The sequence below is a fragment of the Acinonyx jubatus genome, chromosome B2 (assembly GCF_027475565.1).
Source record: "Acinonyx jubatus isolate Ajub_Pintada_27869175 chromosome B2, VMU_Ajub_asm_v1.0, whole genome shotgun sequence".
Lineage (NCBI taxonomy): Eukaryota > Metazoa > Chordata > Mammalia > Carnivora > Felidae > Acinonyx > Acinonyx jubatus.
Window position 1 is genome coordinate 101,105,664 of NC_069385.1, and position 21,470 is coordinate 101,127,133.

General features: G+C 36.7%; 1 protein-coding gene and 1 long non-coding RNA gene across 12 annotated transcripts in view; one reads left to right on the forward strand and one right to left on the reverse strand.

Annotated features, from left to right (window-relative positions):
• Positions 1–21,470, forward strand: part of PKHD1 (PKHD1 ciliary IPT domain containing fibrocystin/polyductin) — a 482,749-nt gene that overhangs the window by 406,555 nt on the left and 54,724 nt on the right. For 10 of the 11 annotated variants that reach the window (XM_053222692.1, XM_053222697.1, XM_053222699.1 and 7 more), the window contains one exon: positions 16,983–17,997. In XM_053222692.1, coding sequence (XP_053078667.1) covers positions 16,983–17,997 — 1,015 coding nt within the window. Of the gene's footprint in view, positions 1–16,982; positions 17,998–21,470 lie in introns of those variants that run through there. The other variant, XR_008298567.1, reaches the window with a different exon arrangement.
• LOC113598834 (uncharacterized) lies at positions 1,954–21,294 on the reverse strand. The gene is made up of 3 exons (XR_003419577.2): positions 21,071–21,294; positions 19,323–19,356; positions 1,954–5,631 (listed from the first exon to the last, which is right to left on the reverse strand). It is a non-coding gene; the product is annotated as an uncharacterized LOC113598834 (long non-coding RNA).

Sequence of the window (21,470 nt, forward strand, 5' to 3'; positions counted from 1 at the left end):
CCCCTGGCCCAGCATCTTAATTGAAAGTCTCCTTACAAATTATTTATTCAAATGACTGAACAGTAGCAGGTTAATCCAATCATGTTTGCCATCCGCTCTCCCTCCTGGCTCATATCTATTGCCTTCAGGGAGCAGATTGCTTGAGTGGCTGCCTCCTCTTTCAATTCACTTTTCCCTGTAGTATTTCCTAAATATTAGTGCAGTTAACTTTTATGCAATCTCTCTGTAGGTAAATATCCATGTATATGGCTTTCTATTGTATGATGAGGAAACTGAGGTGCATGGTAGTCTGTTTGTTGTCAGAGGTCACCAGGAGTAAGAAGAAAATAAATTGGAATTGCCATCTTCAAACTAATGTCCCTATCCATCAGATCACAGCACTTATCTTGACAAGATTTCCCTTGGCTCTCCCTTTGATGGCTGACACTGGGAACATGATGCTGTCATTATGGCCTCCATCACTTCCTGCTTCCAAAAAGCAGTATCAGTGTCAGGGTCTCCAGTTAGCTTGCTCTTCTGTGAGGTTGAAAGAGATCACATTGTTTTCTGCCAAAAAATGGACCTGTTTCTTTTTCCTCCAAAGGAGAAGATCTGAACAGAGCAAAATAAGCAAGTATAGCCAGCTCTATGCATTTTCCACCCATATTAGAACTTCCAAAGCCCAAATGCAGGAGCTCATTCTGAAAGACTTCAGCATGCCAATTCTGGGCTTATGGAAATCTTTTCCCCTAATTACTTCAACAACCTTCTGTGTGCAATATATTTAGGAAATTTCATCTTTATATTGCCATGGCAAAGAAAGCAGGTTTGTAGAGATTTGTGGGACAAATTTTCAAAGAGCTTTAACAGAGAAGATGGATTCTCAGGTATTAAATGAGACATATATTGGGATAAGCTTTAGGAAGGGAAAAATTCCAGTCCAAATGTTGACTGAGAACTCAAACATTTCATGTCCTCATCCTGTCTCCTGAAGACAAGAAAAAAAAAAAAAAAGAAAAAGAAAAACAAAGTCCTCTTATGCTTTTTGTTCCCTTCCCTAAAGCAGGATATATTATGTATGTGCAGAGAAAAAGATACACATAAGAATTGTAAGGATGCTATATCCATCAGAGTAAGGTAGGTTAGGATGCCATAATGCACAACTTGCAAATCTCAATAGCTTAAAACAACAAAGGTCTATTTGTTGCTTACTCTTGTCTATCTCTGGTTGGCAGGGACCTAGGCTGAGATAAGCTTTCATCTTGTACTTTGCTGCTCACTGCCTCAGAGACAGACTTAGAACTCTTAGAGTAGGGATTCACATACATTTTCTGTAAAGGGCTAGACAGTAAGCATTTGCAATTTCACCTTCAAGTCCATAGAGTTTCTGTCACAATTACTCAACTCTGCTATTGCAGTGCAAAAGCAGAGTTTACAATAGTTTATAATATGGGCTGTGTTCCAATAAAACTTTATTTACAGTAGCCAGTGGGCTGGACTTGACCTATGGCCTATAGTTTGCAAACTCTTTCATTTAAATTTTATGGCCCCAAAGAGACACTTGTTACCTCTGCTCAATGATAGATGACTAAATGATGATTCTACTCAACCACAAGAGGATGGGAAAATACAAGCCTGTCACTTCCTGAGATAAGCCTAGCCTGTATAGGTATTCATACCTATATCCAGAAAATGATGAAGAAATAGATGAGAGGTTATTTTCACAGTTGCACAATGCTTGATTAAGCCTACTGGTCTTTTAGAATTTCTCTACCTTCTCAGTTTTCTCTTTAACTCAGCAAAACAGACTTTACAAGGTGGCAGTATTCTTTTGCTAATTGAGAGTCAGTAGAAGTGGCCAATCAAAGGGGACATGGCTCTGCTTTGTGTTTATTCATCCTTGGTGGCCATGTGGAGTGTGAATAGCTGGAGTTATCCATTTCATGTGCTCTTCACCTTTGTGATTCCTAAGGTGAATCAGAATATGCATCCTAGGAGCAGATCTTGGAAAAGGATTTAGATGTAGCAAGGGAAACATTTTGTCAGATGACATTCCTCAACAGTAAATCTCCTAGAGCACAAAGTTATTCTCTCATAGACCAGTTTCAGAGGTGTTTCCTAGATGTAGTATTGTGGCCTGTACACAGGAATCAATGGTAAGATGAAATTTTCAATTTATTTTACTGTAAAGGAGTCTCAATTAAAGCTGTTTTACCATAGGATGATGTCACTTTATGTATTTGGTTTTCTAGCAAAACCCACCCTGGCAAATCAAAACCAAAACCTACTTTGCCTGCTCCTGGCTCATCATTGTTTTATAAAGTCACATGGTTCCTTACCTTCAGCTGACACACTTCTTTCCATTTTTAGGCACTGCTCTAAGAGCAATGCTTAAAGAGTCTGTTTATTTTTAAACAGTTCCATTTAATAATGTTTCTGACTTTCTCCATAGAAATAGTTGACTAGATATGGAAAAATGAATATTTAAATGGATTTGTCAGTCAGTTAAGACAGAGACATTAGGAATTTATTGTGTAGGTAGTAGGCTCTCTCTATACTGAAATATTTCTATTATATTGATTATAATCTATATCTTCTAAAATATTAAGGTGCTTTCTTGCATATAATCACATAAGCAAAACACTTTATTGAGCCATTTTAATATATAAATTTAAAAAAGATAGAAACAGAGAGAAGAATGTAGATTCTGCCTAAGATCTGTTAGTTGGCAACAACTCTCAACTTTTATTCCCCTAATCAGTGATACTTTTGTTGAGTATAAGAAGATTCTAGAGGTAACAGTTACTTGACCATGACAAAGAGTACTACTTTAAAAAAGAATGAAAATAACCTACATGTAAAAAATATTTTCAAGGTCCAGATGATATTTTTATTTAAATAGTGATATACTATATTTTGCAACTAATTGTAATTGACTTCAGTGAAGGTGCTCTTATGGTTTTTCTCACCAACATTTTTAATTTTATTTACCAGATCAGCTGCCAACATCAAGCTATCCTAGGGAAGAACTCTAGTGTTTTTAAACAGACCATTATCCAAGTTTCTTTGTTTGGAATAATAATAACAACGACAACACTTATTATTTCTCAGCCACTGTTCTGAGCCTTTTTTCTCTAGCCTCTGGCAACCACCATTCTATTCTCTGTTTCTATGAGTTTGACTATTACAAATATAAGTATTATCATGCAGTATTTATTTTTTTAAACCAGCTTGTTTCACTTAGCATAATGTCCTCATTTATCCTTTGTGTCCTGAGCCCTTTAAAATACACTTGACACAGCCACCTTATGAGCTTGATACCATACCATTTTTCATCCTACTTTGCAAAAGAGAAAACTGAAGCACAGGGGGAATGTAAGTTACTTGCCTGAAAACACACAGAGAGTCAGTAGCAGACCTGGGATTTGAACCTAAGCAGTTGGGACTAGAGTCCATAGCAATAATCACTAAGCTATAACATCTTTCTTTCACAGCTGGAACAATGGAGAAGTTATTGAAATTCCCATAGAGGAGTAGAAAAATTTAAGGACTTATAGACAACCAATCCATATGACTGAGAAAAATCTATGCTTTTTTGTGCTTATCTAAATTGACCACAAATTCCCCCAGTATAGGCAACTTCATTTTCCTGGGACTGTGGAGATACAGGGAAAATGAAGTTGCTTTCTTTTAGCAACTTTCTGGTGTAGAGATTTTTGTTTCTTGAATGTAGGAAATGTGAGGGAAAAGGAAACCCTCATAACCTCCAATTTGCTTTCAACAGGTAATCAGTGGGGTGGGTCATTACTGTCACCTCCCCTCCTACCTACCTGAACTATCTTCCTTGGTCTGTCTGCCACAAGTTCCTTTGGAAACTCTTTGCTGTACCTGAGTTCCCCTAAATGACAGTCTTGCCTTGCAAAGGCGATTAATATAAAATATCAGGCAAAGGTTTTGTATTCCCAGCCCAGATCTTTATCTCAGAATAAAAGAGGGAAATTTATCTCTTGTGAGTCATGGGCACAGAGGAGCTGGGAACATTTCACTGGCAGGGAGAATTGGCAGAAACAGTCCTAGTGGATTTCAAGTTTATTTGACTAATTCTTTCAGCACTTGTCAAACGAAACTACTTTTGTTTAGGTAACAAAACAAGCTGTTTCCTCTGCCATTTCTCCAGTGAGTAGTATAGGCACTTGTGGCAAACACACATTACTGCTAACTGTTATGATGTTTGCTGTCAAATTCATTTATTTATACAACTGCTGTAAAAAGCCTGAGGCCCATAAGCAGCCATGAAAGATTTCAGAGTCATGGTGTGGGGTCATGAGAGGGGAAAAAAGTCTCCACTGGTTATGAGAAAGGAACTGACACAGGAAATGGTCACATATGGCGCAGATTTATTGTGTCCGGGGCTTCCCATTCAAATCTCATTACAGCCACAGCTCAGAGCTGGGCATGGCACAGGCACATGGATTTTAGTTTTGGCATCCAACAGAATTACTGCTGCCGCTTCAAACTGAGGGCGGGAGAGGTGATAGGTTTATCATTCCGGGGAAAGAGTGTGCTCAGCCTGTATTTGTAAAGAATGCTGTTGGCTGCCCCTGCCTGTAATCTAACCATGAACATCACTTTGTTCAAAGATGGCAGGCAAGGTTTGCTAGCAAAAAAGAAATCTGAGGGTGGAGAGAAAGGGGGAGAGGTGGAGAGTATTTCCAAAAGAATAAGGGGAAAGTTAAGATTAGATTAAAGGGTTGAAACCATCTTCAATTTTGCAGGTTTTTATTGATGTCTTTATTGGTGGAAAAAAAATAGATATCTTACTTACAGACATGTATGTGTGTGTGTGCGTGTATTTCTTTCTGCACATATTTTCTAAAATTTTAGATAGTATGTCTACATTTTAGCATTTTATTCACCTGTAACTTGTATCTTTTCAACACTGTTCATCATGAATGCTTGCAACACCTCTAGATGTGGTTTCAGACTACAAGGCAAATGTTAATAGTTTGAGATAAGGATAGTGCCATAAAAGAAGGGTGCAAACTATCTTTAAAAATACTCCTTGTTTGATTATGGTTAATGTAGCAGCTTATATTTATTAACATGTGTTTGTTATCAACTCTGCACATATATCATCTCATTTATTCCTGTCTATCTGCCTATGGATTGGGTGTTATTTTCAATCCCTTTTATAAATGAGTTAACTGAGTCAATGGATAAGTAACTTGACTGTGGTTTTGCAGCTAGGAAGTCCAATGACAATCTCTCTGGCTAGAAAACCTGATCTCTTAACCCTTGCATTTGCTTTGGCTGTTTTCAATGTAGTATTCAAAGAATAAAAGTCATAATTGAGACCATACATGCCCACTGGTGTTTGCAGGGCAAATCATAATACAACACATAACAAAGATACAAAAACATTTTCTAAGCCACTTATTTTAACCAAAATATACATGACATTTCAATATGGTAAAGTAATACAAAATAGTCTTCTGAAATTTGTATGGACTTTATCGATACAACTTTTTTTTTAATTTAAAAATGATTGATTCAGAAGAAGGGTCTATTTGATATGAATCTGATGCTCTTCCCTCATCTTCATTGTCATTTTATCACTTAATCTCCTGATCATTTTTCCCCTCAAAGTCACACCTGTATAAAAAGAAAACAAGTATTTGGAAATATTCATCAAAAGAACTTAATAAAGACAGAAAGACCTTTCACAGAAAGCCTTACAGGCATCCTTCCTTCATGTAATGGTTGGTTTTATATAGTTTTCTATTTTTCTCAGATTAGATTGGAAATGTATTCCTATTGAAAATAGACACAGGTTCAAGTACTCTGGTGAGATTGTTCATGAAGTTGTGGTAAATCCTAGTATAATCTGTAGCCCCTGAAGTCCATCTTCCCATTATGCCTGTAGAGATATGTATTTGTCCTCTAACAACTTCCAGCATGCTGTTCCTGTGCAGTATTTTTTTTTAACATTTACTTATTTTTGAGGGAGAGAGACAAAGAGCAAGCAGAGGAAGGGCAGAGAGAAGGAGACACAGAATCTGAAGCAGGCTGCAGGCTCTGAGCTATTAGCATAGAGCCTGACATGGGGCTCAAACTCAGGGACTGCGAGATCATGACCTGAGCTGAAGTCAGACCCTTAAACTGACTGAGCCACTCAGGCACCCCTCCTGTGCAGTATCTGTAGTCCTATAGTCCTATACTGCTATCTCCGCACTTGGATTTCTCTTTTCCACCCCCTCATAACTCCCATGGATTGGAAGCCACTTCACTATACCAATCACCATTCTAACAAGAATGCTTTTTCAGTTAGAATGATGTCAGGGGAGACTATGTTCCTAAGCACCACTGTTCAACAAATTATGAAGGACAACGTGGAAATACCTTAATTTTGAAGCTCCTAGATCTGAATTCTAAATACACTAATTTTTTAATTTAATGAACTTTAAGTTTCTCAAATTACATTTTCTTGTAATACTATCTGTGTCAATGAGTGTATGTGCAAGCATATCTACCTTATCTCTTTTATACTGACTAGTACACCATATTGTGGTCACTCAATAGACTTTACATACCTCTAATTCTAGACTCCAAATTAGCAATCTTACGTTTCTGTCATCTACATTGAATCTATGATGCATAAAGACACCATTCTAAGTTCACCATGTAAATATAACACACAGCCATTATTTTTTGAAGTTTTTTTTTTAAACGTTTAACTAGAATTCCCCATTCTAAAAAAGTGGACAATTTTTGTCTATTATTTCTAGTATGAACAAAATACTTTTTTAAATACTTCTTTCCAAGATTTCAGTTACTCTCCGTGTATTTAGTTAGGAACACAGCTTTGAGATTTTGGAGTTTCACTCTTCATAGCCTGAGGGTCTACAATAACATATATAAATGGGGATAAATTCAACCTGTCTACACTTTATTTGATCTGTGGCCATATATATTTGTTAAATTAGAAATAATGAGGTGTAAATGTTGTTTGACAGAAAAGAATTGTAAATGATTTCTTTTCGTTTCTTGAAAATAAGAGAATGATTATATATTTTGTTTTTGTCAAAATCTCCTATACTTTACTGTACCACAAATTGGGAAATCTATCACAAAATGGCTAAAAAAATTATTGAGGGAAATGGTGATGTTAACCTCAAGGAAAAAAATCATTAATGTTGATGTATTTCATTCAATTTTAAACATATAAATTTTTCCCTTTTGTTGAAAGGGGAAGATGGAAGGATTTTATGTGCCTTTGAGTCAAAACATTTATTTTAAAAATACTTTTTTTCTTTCCTTCTGACCCATTTTTCTAAATAAAAGATAGAAGTTGTTTCTTTTTTTCCTTTTCTTTTAATTTTTTTTCCTAGCAAAGACGACCCCTTTGGCATATTTTCTTTTCAAATGTGAAATGAGGTGGAAAATCCTCATTTCACGACAGGAAGGACAAATATTGACACAAAGTTAATATTTGTTAGAACCCTGGAAGCAACCTGAGCGCGCGCGCGCGCCGCGCGCGCGCGCGCACACACACACACACACACCCCTTCCTCTTTCTCCTCCATCACCGGACATAACTAACTCACTTCCTTTCCTGGTGTTTAGGTCTATGGTTTAGGTCTGTGGTTTCCAATCTAGAGAAAGGTGGATGGAGCATAGTGTATGTCTCGGATATTTTAGAATGTTAAAGTATACACAAAGCAAGGGCTCATGTGCACACATGCACACACAAATACAACCTGCTTAATCTAATTTCCCTCACTTACAGAAGAGCTTCTGGACTTTATCACTGTGCTTGTCCACCTTGAATGCAATAGCATATGCCAAACCAATACTCACTGGTCACTCAGCATTTATTAAGTCCTGTCCACTCTTGCCTTTTTGAGAAGAATGCCCTGGGGTGACTGGGTGGCCGCCCCTGACAGGCTGTGCCACTTATCTATTCCCATTGATTATGAAAGTCAGCTGTGGCCAGACCTTGCTTTTTTCCCCTTCTCCTCTCAGCCCCTCTTACAAGCACCCCTGCCTGGATTTTCATGAGGAAATAATCAGATTAGGCCTTTCACGGTGAGTTCATATGGAGTTCTCTTTCTCCAGTGTGCTACTAACTGAATAAACGTGTTTAGTGGTAAATTGTAAATGACATTATGATTACCAAAGCCAGCATGGGTTTCATTTAAAAGTGATCAGAATTGCAGACCACAAAAATTGTGACTGGCAGATAAGGCCATTTGGAGAGGTGGGAAAAGAAGACAGAAACAAGTGAGAAGGATGATCATTACTTAAAACTAAACCTTCCCCAACTGAGGGAACCAAGAGGGAAAGAAATCCAGAGGAAGAAATGATGAAATGCTATTTAGAAGGGAAGGTAGACTGTCACCATGGGCTTTTGTCAGCTGTGGCCGGGACAGTGCATGATGATATCTACTGGCTTTGTGCACACCTCTCTTAAGTGGTTAGTGTGTATTCTCTTCTACAATTAAGAACTACACTCGCTTAGCAGCTCTGGGACCCCAAGGCATTGCTTACCTGTGCTTTATTTTTGCCTCACATCAAAATTAAAATACTAGAATTGATTAACTCTGAAGATGACATAGGAATGTGGATGGAAAGATACTGATAAACCACCCAGTCTCTTAATCATTGCTAATGGCTGGAGAAATAAAAATAAAAGTTCTTATTTATGAACACCAGGTTTCCAAGTTTGGCTATAAAACTGCATAATCAATGTTACAGTCTTTAGATGTGATTTGTTAAATTTGTGGCTATATGATTTTATTTTATTTTAAATATTTATATTTGAGAGAGAGAGTGTGTGTGAGTGGGGGAGGGGCAGAGAGAGAGAGAGAGGGAGACAGAGAATCTGAAGCAGACTCCATACTGTCAGTGCTGAGCCTGATGTGGGTCTTGAACTCCCAAGCCATGAGATCACAACCTGAACTGAAGTCAGATGCTTAACCAACTGAGCCACTTAGGTGCCCCTGTAGCTATATGTTTAGACTTCAGGGATCGTATGCTAAAATGTTAAAAAGCCCAAGTGGCAGTATAGAAAAGCAAATGGACTCTCACCAAGTATGTGATATGACAAATAACTGAAACCTCTTGGTGAGTTGCTTTCACAAGACTGTGTAGAGAGAATTCCTGATGATTACAGCACTTATCTACTAGTATTACTCATCACAGCTGACCCTGCATCTAAATACAAGCCAAAATGAAGTCATTTGGATTATGTTTAATTTTTCCAGAAGCATAGGTAGAAGTCTACAAGTGTGCTTTTCTCTTCCCCCTTTTCCTCGTTACTATTACTAAGTAATTATGTGAGGCAAAATTGCGAGTCATTTTTTCTGTCTGTGAACTAGGGGTAATAAAACATGCTGTGAGGAAATTTTAGTAAAGGAGGAAGGAAGGGAAAGAGAAAGGAAGGAAGGAAGAAGGAAGGAAAGAAGTAATAGAGAAGAAGGGCCACCAACCTTAGGGCTTGAGGGTACCTTTGTAGTGAAGTAATAAGTCTTCTCTGCCATTCTAATCCCTATTCCATCCTGTCCCCCTTCCAGGTACCATTTCCATTAGTCTGTGGACTTCCTGTCAGATATTTCTGTACCTGAAGCTCTCCTGAGCAACCATTTTATATTAGTTGAAACAACCCTGGGTCTTCACCATCTGGGTACCTGAGACTTATTTAAGTAGTAACCAGAGTCCCCCACTGACACGCTGTGAAATCTATAGGACCCATCTGATACTTACCAACTTCCACACCACCTTAGAGAGTATCAGGGTACAAAATATTTTGCATAGCATCCCTTCTTGCTTCAGTCAACACCACAATCTGCATCTCCAGAATACACATCTCTTTCCTGATTCTTTCATAGGCTTACCCAACCTTTGACTCTCTTTCTCCAAATCTTGCTCCTGGTACTGTGTGGAACTCTGAAACTGGAGTCAACAAACTCTTACATTTTCATGGAGTGCTCTTTAACACTAAGTAAAAAACCCCTGCTTCTCTGAGGCTGATGTCATTAGACTCATTACCTGCTCTCCCTACTTGATATGTGTGTTATTTCACATAGTAGGCACTGTTTTTCATCCTGAAAGCCATGGAAACTAGTTCACAGTTTCCTTCTCCATTTTAACTCTGCAACCACTCTTATCAAGGTGAATAACTCATCCAAAACCTTGACTTTTGTGGAAATATAGACTACCCAAATGAGAATAAGCAAAGGCTATTTATTCTTAGTTTTCTATTGCAAGGGAGTTAGCTATCATCACTTGCATTTGGCAGAGACTTAAAGGCAGAGAGTGAGAAAGCTTTATGGTCGGAAAAAAAGGAAGACTTCAGGTATATGGTGATTGGATGCTGTTGTTGGCACAGTGAAGTTGGAGGCAGGCTAATTAGAAATGGGGCATCCTATGTGATTAATTAGAGACACGTATTTGGCTTTCTTCATTTGGTGCTAAGTTGGAAATGGGGAAGATAATTAGGGAAGTCAGTAGTTATTAATCAAATGCTAACTGTATGGGGCTGATTGTTTCAAAGGTTATTGTTTATTAATCCTAGGCTAGTTGATGCAGATGGAAATTTGACTTCCTGGGGGTGCCTGGGAGGCTCAGTTGGTTGAGATCCAACTCTTCATTTTGGCTCAGGTCGTGATCCCAGGGTTGTGGAATCGAGCTCTGTGTAGGTCTCTGAGCTGAGTGTGGAGCCTACTTAGGATTCTCTCTCCCTCTGCCCTTCTCTGCAGCTAGTGCTGTCTAGCCAAAACCAAGAGTTGGACACTCAACTGAGTGAGCCACCCAGGCATCCCCAATTCACTTCCATATAAAGTTCTTACTAGCCACTTATGTCAACTCACCCATGCTGTGACACATGGGAGCCAGCCCCTAGGTCTCATGTATTATGAATGTATTCTAAGGCATGAGAAGAAATTAAGAAGTAGAGAAGTATGTTTTTGAATGACAATGCCACAAAAGTTACTCTATAAAAATTTATCCAGGTATTACAGCTCTCCTACATGACAAAAACTTTGTAAGGAATTTCCCACATTTGACAATAACTCTAAACATTGATGCATTACCAGTCATTAGTTGTGAAGCTAAAAGTAACTTTTCTGAACTACTAGTGATAGAAAATAAATGTCAATCTTCCAGGTTAAAGGCAAGACTGAATTACCTTTCTATCCTCCTGTAGAAGATATTACAACATTGTCACTTTAAAAAGCAACACAAAAGTGTGCAACCAAAAAATAGGAAAAAGTAATACTGTGATATGCTGGGTAATTAGTTAATAATATTAATTTTCCCTAGATTTTATCATGTTTATAGTACTTCTGAGGTTTACATTTATTTCTCATTTTAATTTTTTTTAATGTTTATTTATTATTGAGAGACAGAGACAGAGCATGAGCATGGGAGGGGCAGAGAGAGAAGGAGACACAGAATCTGAACTGTCTGTGCAGAGCCCGACACGGGGCTCGTACCCACAAACCGCGAGATCATGACCTGAACTGAAGTCGGATGCTTAACCAACTGAGCCACCCAGGAGCCCCTATTTCTCATTTTAAATAGCATTCACTTATTGTATAAGCACTAAAGTACAGAAAGACTGGGTTCACCCCTCTTGCAATGACCATTTCATATTTTCTCAGTCTGCAAGTATTCTACCCATCCTCTCTTCACACATCCCCAGCCCCCAATATACATCCTCACACTTCCAGTTGATGACCTTGTCTTGCCTCATGTGTCCCAGCCGATGAGTGCTTTCAGTCTTCCATCTCTATCTGCACAAACACTTTCTGTCTGTCTTTCTGCTCTAGAAGACATGGAGTCTTTTGACCTACCATATTCCACCTGTTTTTAAAAGGCTTGGGACACTGTTCTCCCTTAGCTTCTCAAGTTTACTCTGTCATTCTTCCGATTTCCCCAATACCAGTCTCTCCCTTTTTATGGGTTCTCTATTAATCTGCAGAATTTCAGCTAGGTCTAAATACAAGTCTAAACACAAGTTCATAGTACATGTTATGAAGCTCTGAATTATCATAGTTATGCACTAGCTGCTTTTCACAATCTCATCTTGAATGCTAGATTGATGTACTTCAATAAAATTAAGTATCATTTTAAAAGAACCTACCTTAAAGCTTGCATAAGTTGCTTCCTTTGTATAGAATCCTTACTGTCACAACTCTAAGGCAGAAATCCCTACTAGAAGTGAGCCTTTACTACCAGAGATGACTATATAATGGTTTAGTGGAATTGTTTTGGTTTTGGTTTTGTCTGTTTTAACTTCCTTAAGAAAGAAAAATTTTCTACTTAACTATAATAATTTATCCACCATGTAAATAATTTATTTTCTCAGTGGGTAATTGTTATTTGTGTGTAGTTTTATTTCCTTTACAAAGAGTTGGGGCAATCACATCCCCATCATCTTTCTCCTGCTACTGTCAAACAAACTCAGCTCTGATTTCTGAGACATGTGGGCTAGCAATCACTCTTTCCTAAGCTGGAAAGCCTTGAAATATAATTAATGCATTATTATTATTATTATTATTATTATTATTATTATTATTATTTTAGAGAAAGGGAGATAGCGAGCATTAGCGGGGAAGAGGGGCAGTGGGGGTGAGAGGGGGGGAGGGGAGGGAGAGAGAGAGAGAGAGAGAATGAGAACAAACATGAAACCCAACCAGGTTCCATGCTCAGCATAGAGCCCAATGCAGTGTTCAATCCCATGTCCCTAGTCATGACCTGAGCTGAAATCAAGTCAGACACACAACTGACTGAGCCATGAAGTCTCCCCATTAATACATTATTTATTATAGGTTTCTATAGTGTTATTCATAGGATAGCAAAAATTGTAGGGTATTTGATTTTGGAGAAAAAAGTGTCCTGTTTGTTTTATATTTTGTCAAGAAGAACTGAAACAAATAATTTAAATCTTTATACTGAAATTGGATCAAACAGGTATGTCTTCCATTTTATGGGGGTATGGGAAGGAAAGCATAGAGATAATATTTTATAATAACCAATGCTTCATGAATTTTTTTTTTACTTAGGAAATAGTAATTTGACTTCATGGAGGTCATAGTGGTAAGTCTCCAACCAAATGTCTCAGACATCAGAAAGCATGTGTTCCTTTTAAAGTAAAATATTCACACACAGTTTCAAAATATAAAAAAGGAAGACATTAGGATTAGACACAATGCATATAATTGGCATTGCACTAGTTAATCTGAATAAGAAAGATAACTAAGTTTAAATAAACAAATAATTCCTGCATATCTGAGTAGCCATATGTGCCTGGCATTTAATCTTTAATCACATCACAGTGCTTAATAATGACAAGGTAACTCACTCCTAACAGTGAAGAGAGAGGTGACATAGTGACAAAATCTTCTTCCTGTTAACAGATTAAGCATGCAAAAGGAATTCAGCAAATGTTTATTAAACTTCTTGCCTGGGTTTCTGGGGTTCATAATCTAACTCATACAAAATTCCAACAGATTATGAAAATTTGACAGTGACTTCTCTCATCTTATTCCTGAGCTTGTTCATGGGCCTGAGTCCTAGATCCTCCAGTGTGTACATGTGCTTTGCAACACAGACATTAAGCACAGATTGTGCTTTCTGGAACTTGTGCATTCAAACCTTCTCTTACCCTTCCTATTCAAACCCTTCTTTTCTCCTTCCTATTCTTCCTCTTAAGGTCTCACCTGCAACATAGGTTGTTTATCATATTCTGCTCCCTTCAATGTCATTGCTGAAAAAGGGAATAGGGAGCTTTGGATGCTGAGGGTAGAGATGGCTTGGGAGTCCAGCCTTCTAGTGGACTAGCTTCTCAGAGTCATAAATAAAAATAAATAAATGAATGAAAAGAACTCTATCACAGGACTACTTTGAAGGTGTGCATTCTACTAGTATAGCTCCTATACCTTATTATATAAAAGAATATTTGAATTACATTATAAATCATCCCATTTTTTTTTAATTTTAGCTTTGGAAGGCACCTGACATCAGGAATAGAAATAAATAAAACCTCAAATTTCTCCATCTGTATTTATTTAATGAATTAGTCAAGAAAAAAAAATGCTTTCTCACAACAGAATTCTTTTAGGGTCAAATCAATGTAATTTAGGAACATAAGAAAATTGATATAAATATAATCAGTCATAATTTCAATCTTAAGGTTTCATGTGAAAATAGATGGATTTCTCAAAGTATTCAGCTCTCTCATGTATTAGCACCAACTCAGGGGGCAATTCTCACAATATTTTTTTGTAGTATATTTAGTTATTATTGTTATATGTTGGTTTAAAATGTATTCAAGCTATAGACTAATAATCTTATAACTAGATACCTGGCAAGAATAGATAAAACATATTTGAAAAATAAGAGTTCTTACACATCAATCAACTAATACATATTAAGAAGCATCTACTGTGTTTCAGTTAGGGTGTTAAGCCCTGTGGTAATTTAAATAGGAGATATAGTCCCTGGTCTTGAGAAATAACCCCTTAAGGACACTGATGCCTACTAAGTCTATATAATTTATCAAACTACATATAGCTAATAGCAGAGAATGATTGAGAATCATTTCAACTAAGAGAGTGATTATTTTATTTAGGGACACTTCCAAAAATTTAGCGATCTGTAGAGATGACTTTAAAAGACAATATATCTCCTGAATCAAAAGAAGGGGGAACAAAATCAGAGATCTATAAAACTGAATGGAAAGGTGAATGATTAATCAACAGGAATCAACATGACTGGAAAAAAATTGTTAAAAGAAGGAAAAAAATTTGTAAAGTCTAGAAAAGGGGAACTAGTGTGATTGAAGGGTTTTTCATGAAGGAAGTCTACCTAACTATCTTATTTGAAAATGATGTATCTATAGTAGAGACCGTTGTATCAGAATCTCAGGGCACAATTTCCATGTCTGTTAAGATCAAGCAATTAATTCCCTTCAGACTGGTGTGATGCATTTGAAAACAATTCGTGATTTAACATTATTGTTTCCATATTATATGACCACAGGGAGAAAACATATTATGTAAAAGTGACCATTCTTTTATATTTGATAATTAAATCTCTAAATTAATAACTTAGTAGTCAATTTAGTAAACTCAGTTTACTTAAGAAAATTAGAGCAATTTGAATTTTCTGTTTTATCATGTGTCTGTTTTCTATTTGTCTGTTTCCTCTTAGTTGCTGAATTTGTTGGCATGAAGTTTGTAATAGTTAAACCTTTGTCTGTAGGGTCTGTAGTAATAATCCTATCCTCCCTGAAATTGGTGATTTATGATTTCTTTTATCTTTTTTTTAAGTTTATTTGTTTATTTTCAGAGAGAGAGAGAGAGAGAGAGAGAGAGAGAGAGAGAGAGAGAGAGAAAGCAAGTGTGAGCAGGGGAGCGGCAGAGAGAGAATTCTAAGCAGACTCCTTGATGTCAATGCAGAGTCAACACAGGGCTTGATCTCATGAACTGTGTGATCATGGCCTGAGCCAAAATCAAGAGTTGGACTCTTGACTGACTGAGCTACCCAGGCACCCTTCTTTCTTATCTTGATCAGTCTAGCGGGGGGGTTGGGGGGGTGGTGGTTAACTAATTTGTTGATGTTTTTCAAGAACCAAATTTTAGCTTTGTTTACTTTCTATGTTTTTGTTTCTTTGTTTCTCTCTTTTCTATTTCACTGACTTCTGTTGTTATATTTATTATTTCCTTTCTCCTCATTACTCTGGATTTGCTTTACTTGTTTGCTAAATTTGTATTTGTAAGGCAGAACATTAAGATATTGCTTTTACACAATTCTTTTGTAATATAAGCACTTAATCACACAAATTTTGATATGCTATAATTTCATTATTATTCAGTTTGAAATATTGACTCATATTTTTTACTACTGTTGCTATTATTGTTGAGGCACAAGTATGCAATGTGGCCTACTCCTAAAGCAACACTTAGGTAATTAAATTTATTAATATCATAGGCAGCTTTGGCACATATCATATGGAAGGTATGATATGGAGGAGGTATCATGCCCAAATGTAGTACACCCTCCATTAATAATAATTAGATTTTTTTTGTCCCAATCCTTAGGCTAAATTGATGACATTGCCCTTGAAGGAAAATTAAAATATCTTGAAAATAACACAAGATAATTTTGTGAATATTGCTTTTAAATTGAAGGAGTTCTGTTTGTTAGAAGTTAAACTATCCCTGTAAATTCAGAATAAGAATTACTCATGGTTCAGAGACAAGTGGATTAGGAATGGTGAGAATATGGGGTGACTGGCTGGCTCAGTCAGTAGAGCATACAACTCTTAATCTTGGGGTTGTGAGTTCGAGTCCCATGTTAGGCATGGGGTCTACTTTTAAAAAAAATGAAAGGAATTATAGGAATAATGGACAACGCTGTTTGTCTAAATGTCTTGATTAGCCCCAATAATCCTCAACTTGGGCTCTATTTAATGTCAGGACTCCCAAATTGCTACTTTCTTCTTTTCCTTTTGTATTGTTTTTACTCTTCATGTTTGGAAAAAAAGAGAATGAGAAAATTATATAGTCTGAAATCCAAACTCTTTCACAATCTGGACTCAGTATATCTCTTCAATTTTAATATATCTCTATAAAATCTCTTTTCCAGCCCCCTCAATCTACCTCTTTTTTCATTGACTCAAATATTACTATGCCCATCTCCCCTATCCTTTTCCCACTATGGAGGCCTTGGTGATTATTCCTTTTCCTTAATAATTTTACTTATTCAATTCTTTTTTCACCTAGCTATTATGTCCATTATTACCTTTAAATAATACAGGTGATGTAACATATTTTACCCTTTCATATTTTACCCAGACTGCTTTGCATAGTCAGTATCTAACACACTTAAAAGTTCAATAAATGTTTCATGAGGTTACAGATGATAATAAGAGTAATGGATTACAAATTATCTTTGAGAGATTGTAGTTTATACATCACTTATTTTCCTTTATTTTATAGGTACATTTAGAGAAGAACAGAAATGCACATACCAACCCTTCATACTAGGTTACATCTGCAAACAAACTGACCAGGTGATCTTAATTCTTGACAATGCTGATGCCACTTGGACAATGCAGAAGTTATATCCAGTTGTATCTGTTACTAATGGTTTTGTTGACACCTTTAGTAGTGTAAATGCCAATACCCCTTGTTCTACTTTAGGGTCTGTATCTAGTTTCTATTCCATTTTACCCATCAGGGAAATCACCAAGGTGTGCTTTGTGGATCAGACTCCCCAAGTTTTGCGTTTTCTTCTGTCAGGGAACAAAAATACCTCCAAGCTTCTCTTAGCTATATTCTACCATGAACTCCAGAGTCCCCGTGTTTTCATAGGGGAAAGTTTCATTCCACCTGTTCTGGTTCAATCAACTTCCTCATTGCTGGATGAGTCTTCTGGTTCCAACTATTTCAGCATATTGGATAACCTCTTGTATGTTGTCCTACAAGGACAAGAGCCTATTGAAATACGCTCAGGTGTTTCCATTCATTTGGCCTTCACTGTGATATTTCCAGTCCTAGAAAAAGGCTGGGAAATCCTCATCCTTGAAAGACTAACTGACTTCTTGCAAGTTAGCCAAAACCAAATCAGATTTATTCATGAGATGCCTGGCAGTGAAGCAACCTTAAAGGCCATTGCTGACAATAAAGCAAAGAGAAAGCTCAATTGCCCAACTGTGACTTGTGCCAGTCATTACAGAGTTGGTCAACGTAGACCTCTCATGATGGAAACGAGCTCATATAGGATCCCGCCACCAACTACTATGGAAACCATCTCAAAAGTAGTAGTCATTGAAATTGGTGACCTGGCAACAATAAGGAGCACTGGACTGATTTCATCTTTATCAAGTAAGAAATTACAGAATTTGGCTCACCAGATTATCACTGCTCAACAAACTGGAGTACTAGAGAATGTTCTGAATACAACTATTGGTGCCTTACTGGTAACTCAGTCAAAGGGAATCACTGGCTATGGGTAAGTACTAATTGTAAAAACATCTAAACAAGGGCTGATCTCTAGCGTGTGTATTGCAAATGTTAATCTACTTCCACTGAGTCACATAATCTGTTTGCTTCTGAAGATAAGAATAAAAACTCAGAGAGTCATTTATAGACATAAATTCTCAATTAAGACTTTTTTAAATTAAGTCTGTGTTCTTATGAGTATTCTATATTTTGGATTGTTGAAGATGTTATATTTCAGTACCTTAAAGTGAAAAGCCTGAAGGAAGAAATTTTTCTAAAACAACTGTTTTCAGTTCATTTGTTAATTCATTTATTGAAAGAATGTACATGTAATGAATTTAAGTAGTAGGCTGGATTCCTGGATTGCTAAGGTGAAACAGATACGATCTTTGCCTTGAGGGACAAAAGCACTACCTATCATAATTCCAAAAAGCTATAAGCTAAAACTTGAATCCTGAGGAGGGTGATGATAATTCTTATAGGGACTGGGGAAAAGACTTCTATTTAGGAAAGTTTTGAAGGATGATTAGGAGTTTACTAGGCTAATTCAGTGACCCTGATTGGGTCTTATTTAACCTAGGATTATAAAGCCATGAAAAGGATGCCTTTGTTAAATTGTATGAGGCAGGAATATCACTATTGTCAACTATGTTTATGACACAGAGCTGTGTAAGATCTGCAACATCCTTTGTGCTATGTTATACTTACTCTAAATGCTTTTATTTTGGAGTCCTCCACCAGATTTCTATTCAACAGACATTTCAGACATAAATATACCTGAATGTTTTTCTGAGCTTAGTAAATGAAGAAGCATGGGAAGTGCACAATAAGGGAAAACAAGTGTAAATTACTCTCAATGTTATAGTTTCTGTTAGTTAAAGGATAAAGTGACCAGCCCAAGTGCATCTAAGATATCTGTCACAGGGTCAAGGCTTTTAGAGTCCCAAGCTCCAGTTTTTAGCAGATGCAAAAGAACCAAAAATGATACCCTAGACTGAGAGACATGATGAACTTGTTGTAATGCTTAAGAAATATAGATAATACTAACCATCTCACAAATGACTGCTGCTGGTTATAGAGGGTTAGAGGTGAGCAACATAGATATTCCCTATAAGCTTGACACCATCACTGGAAAAATAAGCTCAAACCCATGCACAAATTCAGTTGATATTAGGTCCCTGAAATAGATAAAATTATTTAGATTCTGATTTTTATTATTCAATGAGATTTTAGAACATTCGTATTCTTTTAGATTACTCTGTTATTACTGCTTTTTCGTCTTATTTGTGGTAGTGCTAATAAATAAACAATTGATATTTAAGGGATGTTAGTTACTTCCACATATCATCTTCAGTGGATGTGGGATTTGCTATAAAATAAGAACAAAAACGAAAAAGAGACACCATCACATCATTAGGCATATCTAACTAATACATTGATTGCCTTTTGTATCATATTTCACCTGACTTACAGTATAAATGGTTGTTCCTCTTCTGGACAGCAAATTAATATATATGGGAGATGTGAAAAGAAAACTTGAAGGGCTTTATGAATTGTTATAGAATTAAAAGATACTCTTAGTTAAGTGATTGTTCAGAATCTATTAAATCTTGGATATTTTTACCAACCACCAAACCTTCACCATGTTATCAATGTCATTATAACATAATGCATGGTAATCTGAAAAAAAAATTGCCCATGCATCTTAGCTTATGTTTAATCATTTTTCCTTTCGCCCAATTTCATTTAGATCCCACCAAGTTCTAACAAATATATTATATGTAGGTGACTAGAGAGGAAAAAGTCCAGTCCACTGCTTAATTCTATTTAGATTTTACAATTCTCAGCTTTTCTAACAGGTCATCATCCCCAAACAACTGATTTTTGTATTATGTATAAAAAAAGACTCAGTGAATATTGAACCTTTAACTAGAAGGAGAGAAAAAAGTCAGAGTAGAAGCAATGGAGGTATAGCAGAGGAAGCCCAGCCAAGAAAGTGGAACCAGCACAAGTTCAGGTGCACACACATCTATGTGGGGGATATCATTCTGTTATGGAGAAGCGAGACAGCTTCAGAGATCACCTTTATGGCCCACCATCCATCATAGCCATTATGTTTTCACTTTTGACTCCGATATTTCTGATTTAATAAGAAACTGCTGAACATGTATATTATAGCATCGATTTTCTGTTGGGATGTGCTCCATTTCTCCATCTCTCTCTGTCCCTCTGGTATTTTAAGAGAGAGTTTCCAAACATAAGGTAAAAAGCAAATCTTCTGAAGATAAGGAAAAGCTGCTTCTTGAGTATATCTGAATAAATCTCTGCACAATGAGAAATGCCTTGTCCTAAGGGACTGAATGAAAATTAACAAGGTTTCCCCTGGTCCTAAGAATTGCACAATATGCTAAACAACCCTGAAGCCTTGTGGAAGCCTCAGGCCAGCCCTGTTTCTTTCAACTTTGATCAGTGTCAGTTGGTACTTCCATTGAACTCACTGGAGAGCCATTGACAAGCTAATGAACTGACCTTGAGACAGAAGAATCAGTATAGGGACACTTGCCTTTCAGTGAAAAGCACCAAGAATGTTGAGAGGTTCAATCTTGTTAACTTAATGGGTTTGTATGCATTTCAACAAATTGAGACCATGCTGGGCATTTAGTTTTCAAGGGGAGTACTACCAGCTTTCAAAAAGCAATCAACTTCTTATGGTGGGAGAGAAATGGAGTGCTCTCTACTTTTTAATTAAATAATATACAGTGAATTGGCCTCTCCTGGTCTTTATCCTCTTCTAGTGGCATCTGGATTTAAATTTTGTCTGCTTGGCTAAGTCAATTTCATGAACCTGTTTTCCATCTTCCAAAACTTCATTGACCTCTGTTGTCAATACTTCTCCCTTGCCTTCTTTGTATTTGTTAGTTTACACCGTTTATGCCCATGTTTTGCACCATTTTTATTTTTGTTAAAGTCAGGCGTAGGGCAGGGTAAAGATAAGAGTCAGAAGCTAAAAAATTTTAGCAGTCAAAGGCTTTATTGGGAACTAAGGTCTCTGGCGAGGTTCCGTGACTCTTTATGTTCCTTACCTTTATTTCAGAAGAAACTTGATTTTTACTTTCTTAATTTTCTCTCCTTTCTCTTCTCTCTCCATTTCCTCTGCTTCATTACAAAAAAAAAACAATTAAAAACACCTTTAAATATTATTCTTTGTCATACAGTAAAATTAAACATATCTATCTTTTATGGAAGTTTAATACTGAAATGCCAAAGCATTGGTGAAATTTCTAAAATGGACTTCCAAAGATGCATACTGCCCTTAGCCCAGGAAACTATGTGTATGGTCAGATTGCACTTTATTGAATATACTATGTTATGTGGCATGGTTGACCCTAAGATAGACTATCCAAGATTTTCAAGGTGGGACCAAATAATAACATGAGCCCTTAAAACAAGAGCGCTTTCTCCGGCATGGCAGAATAGGAAGAC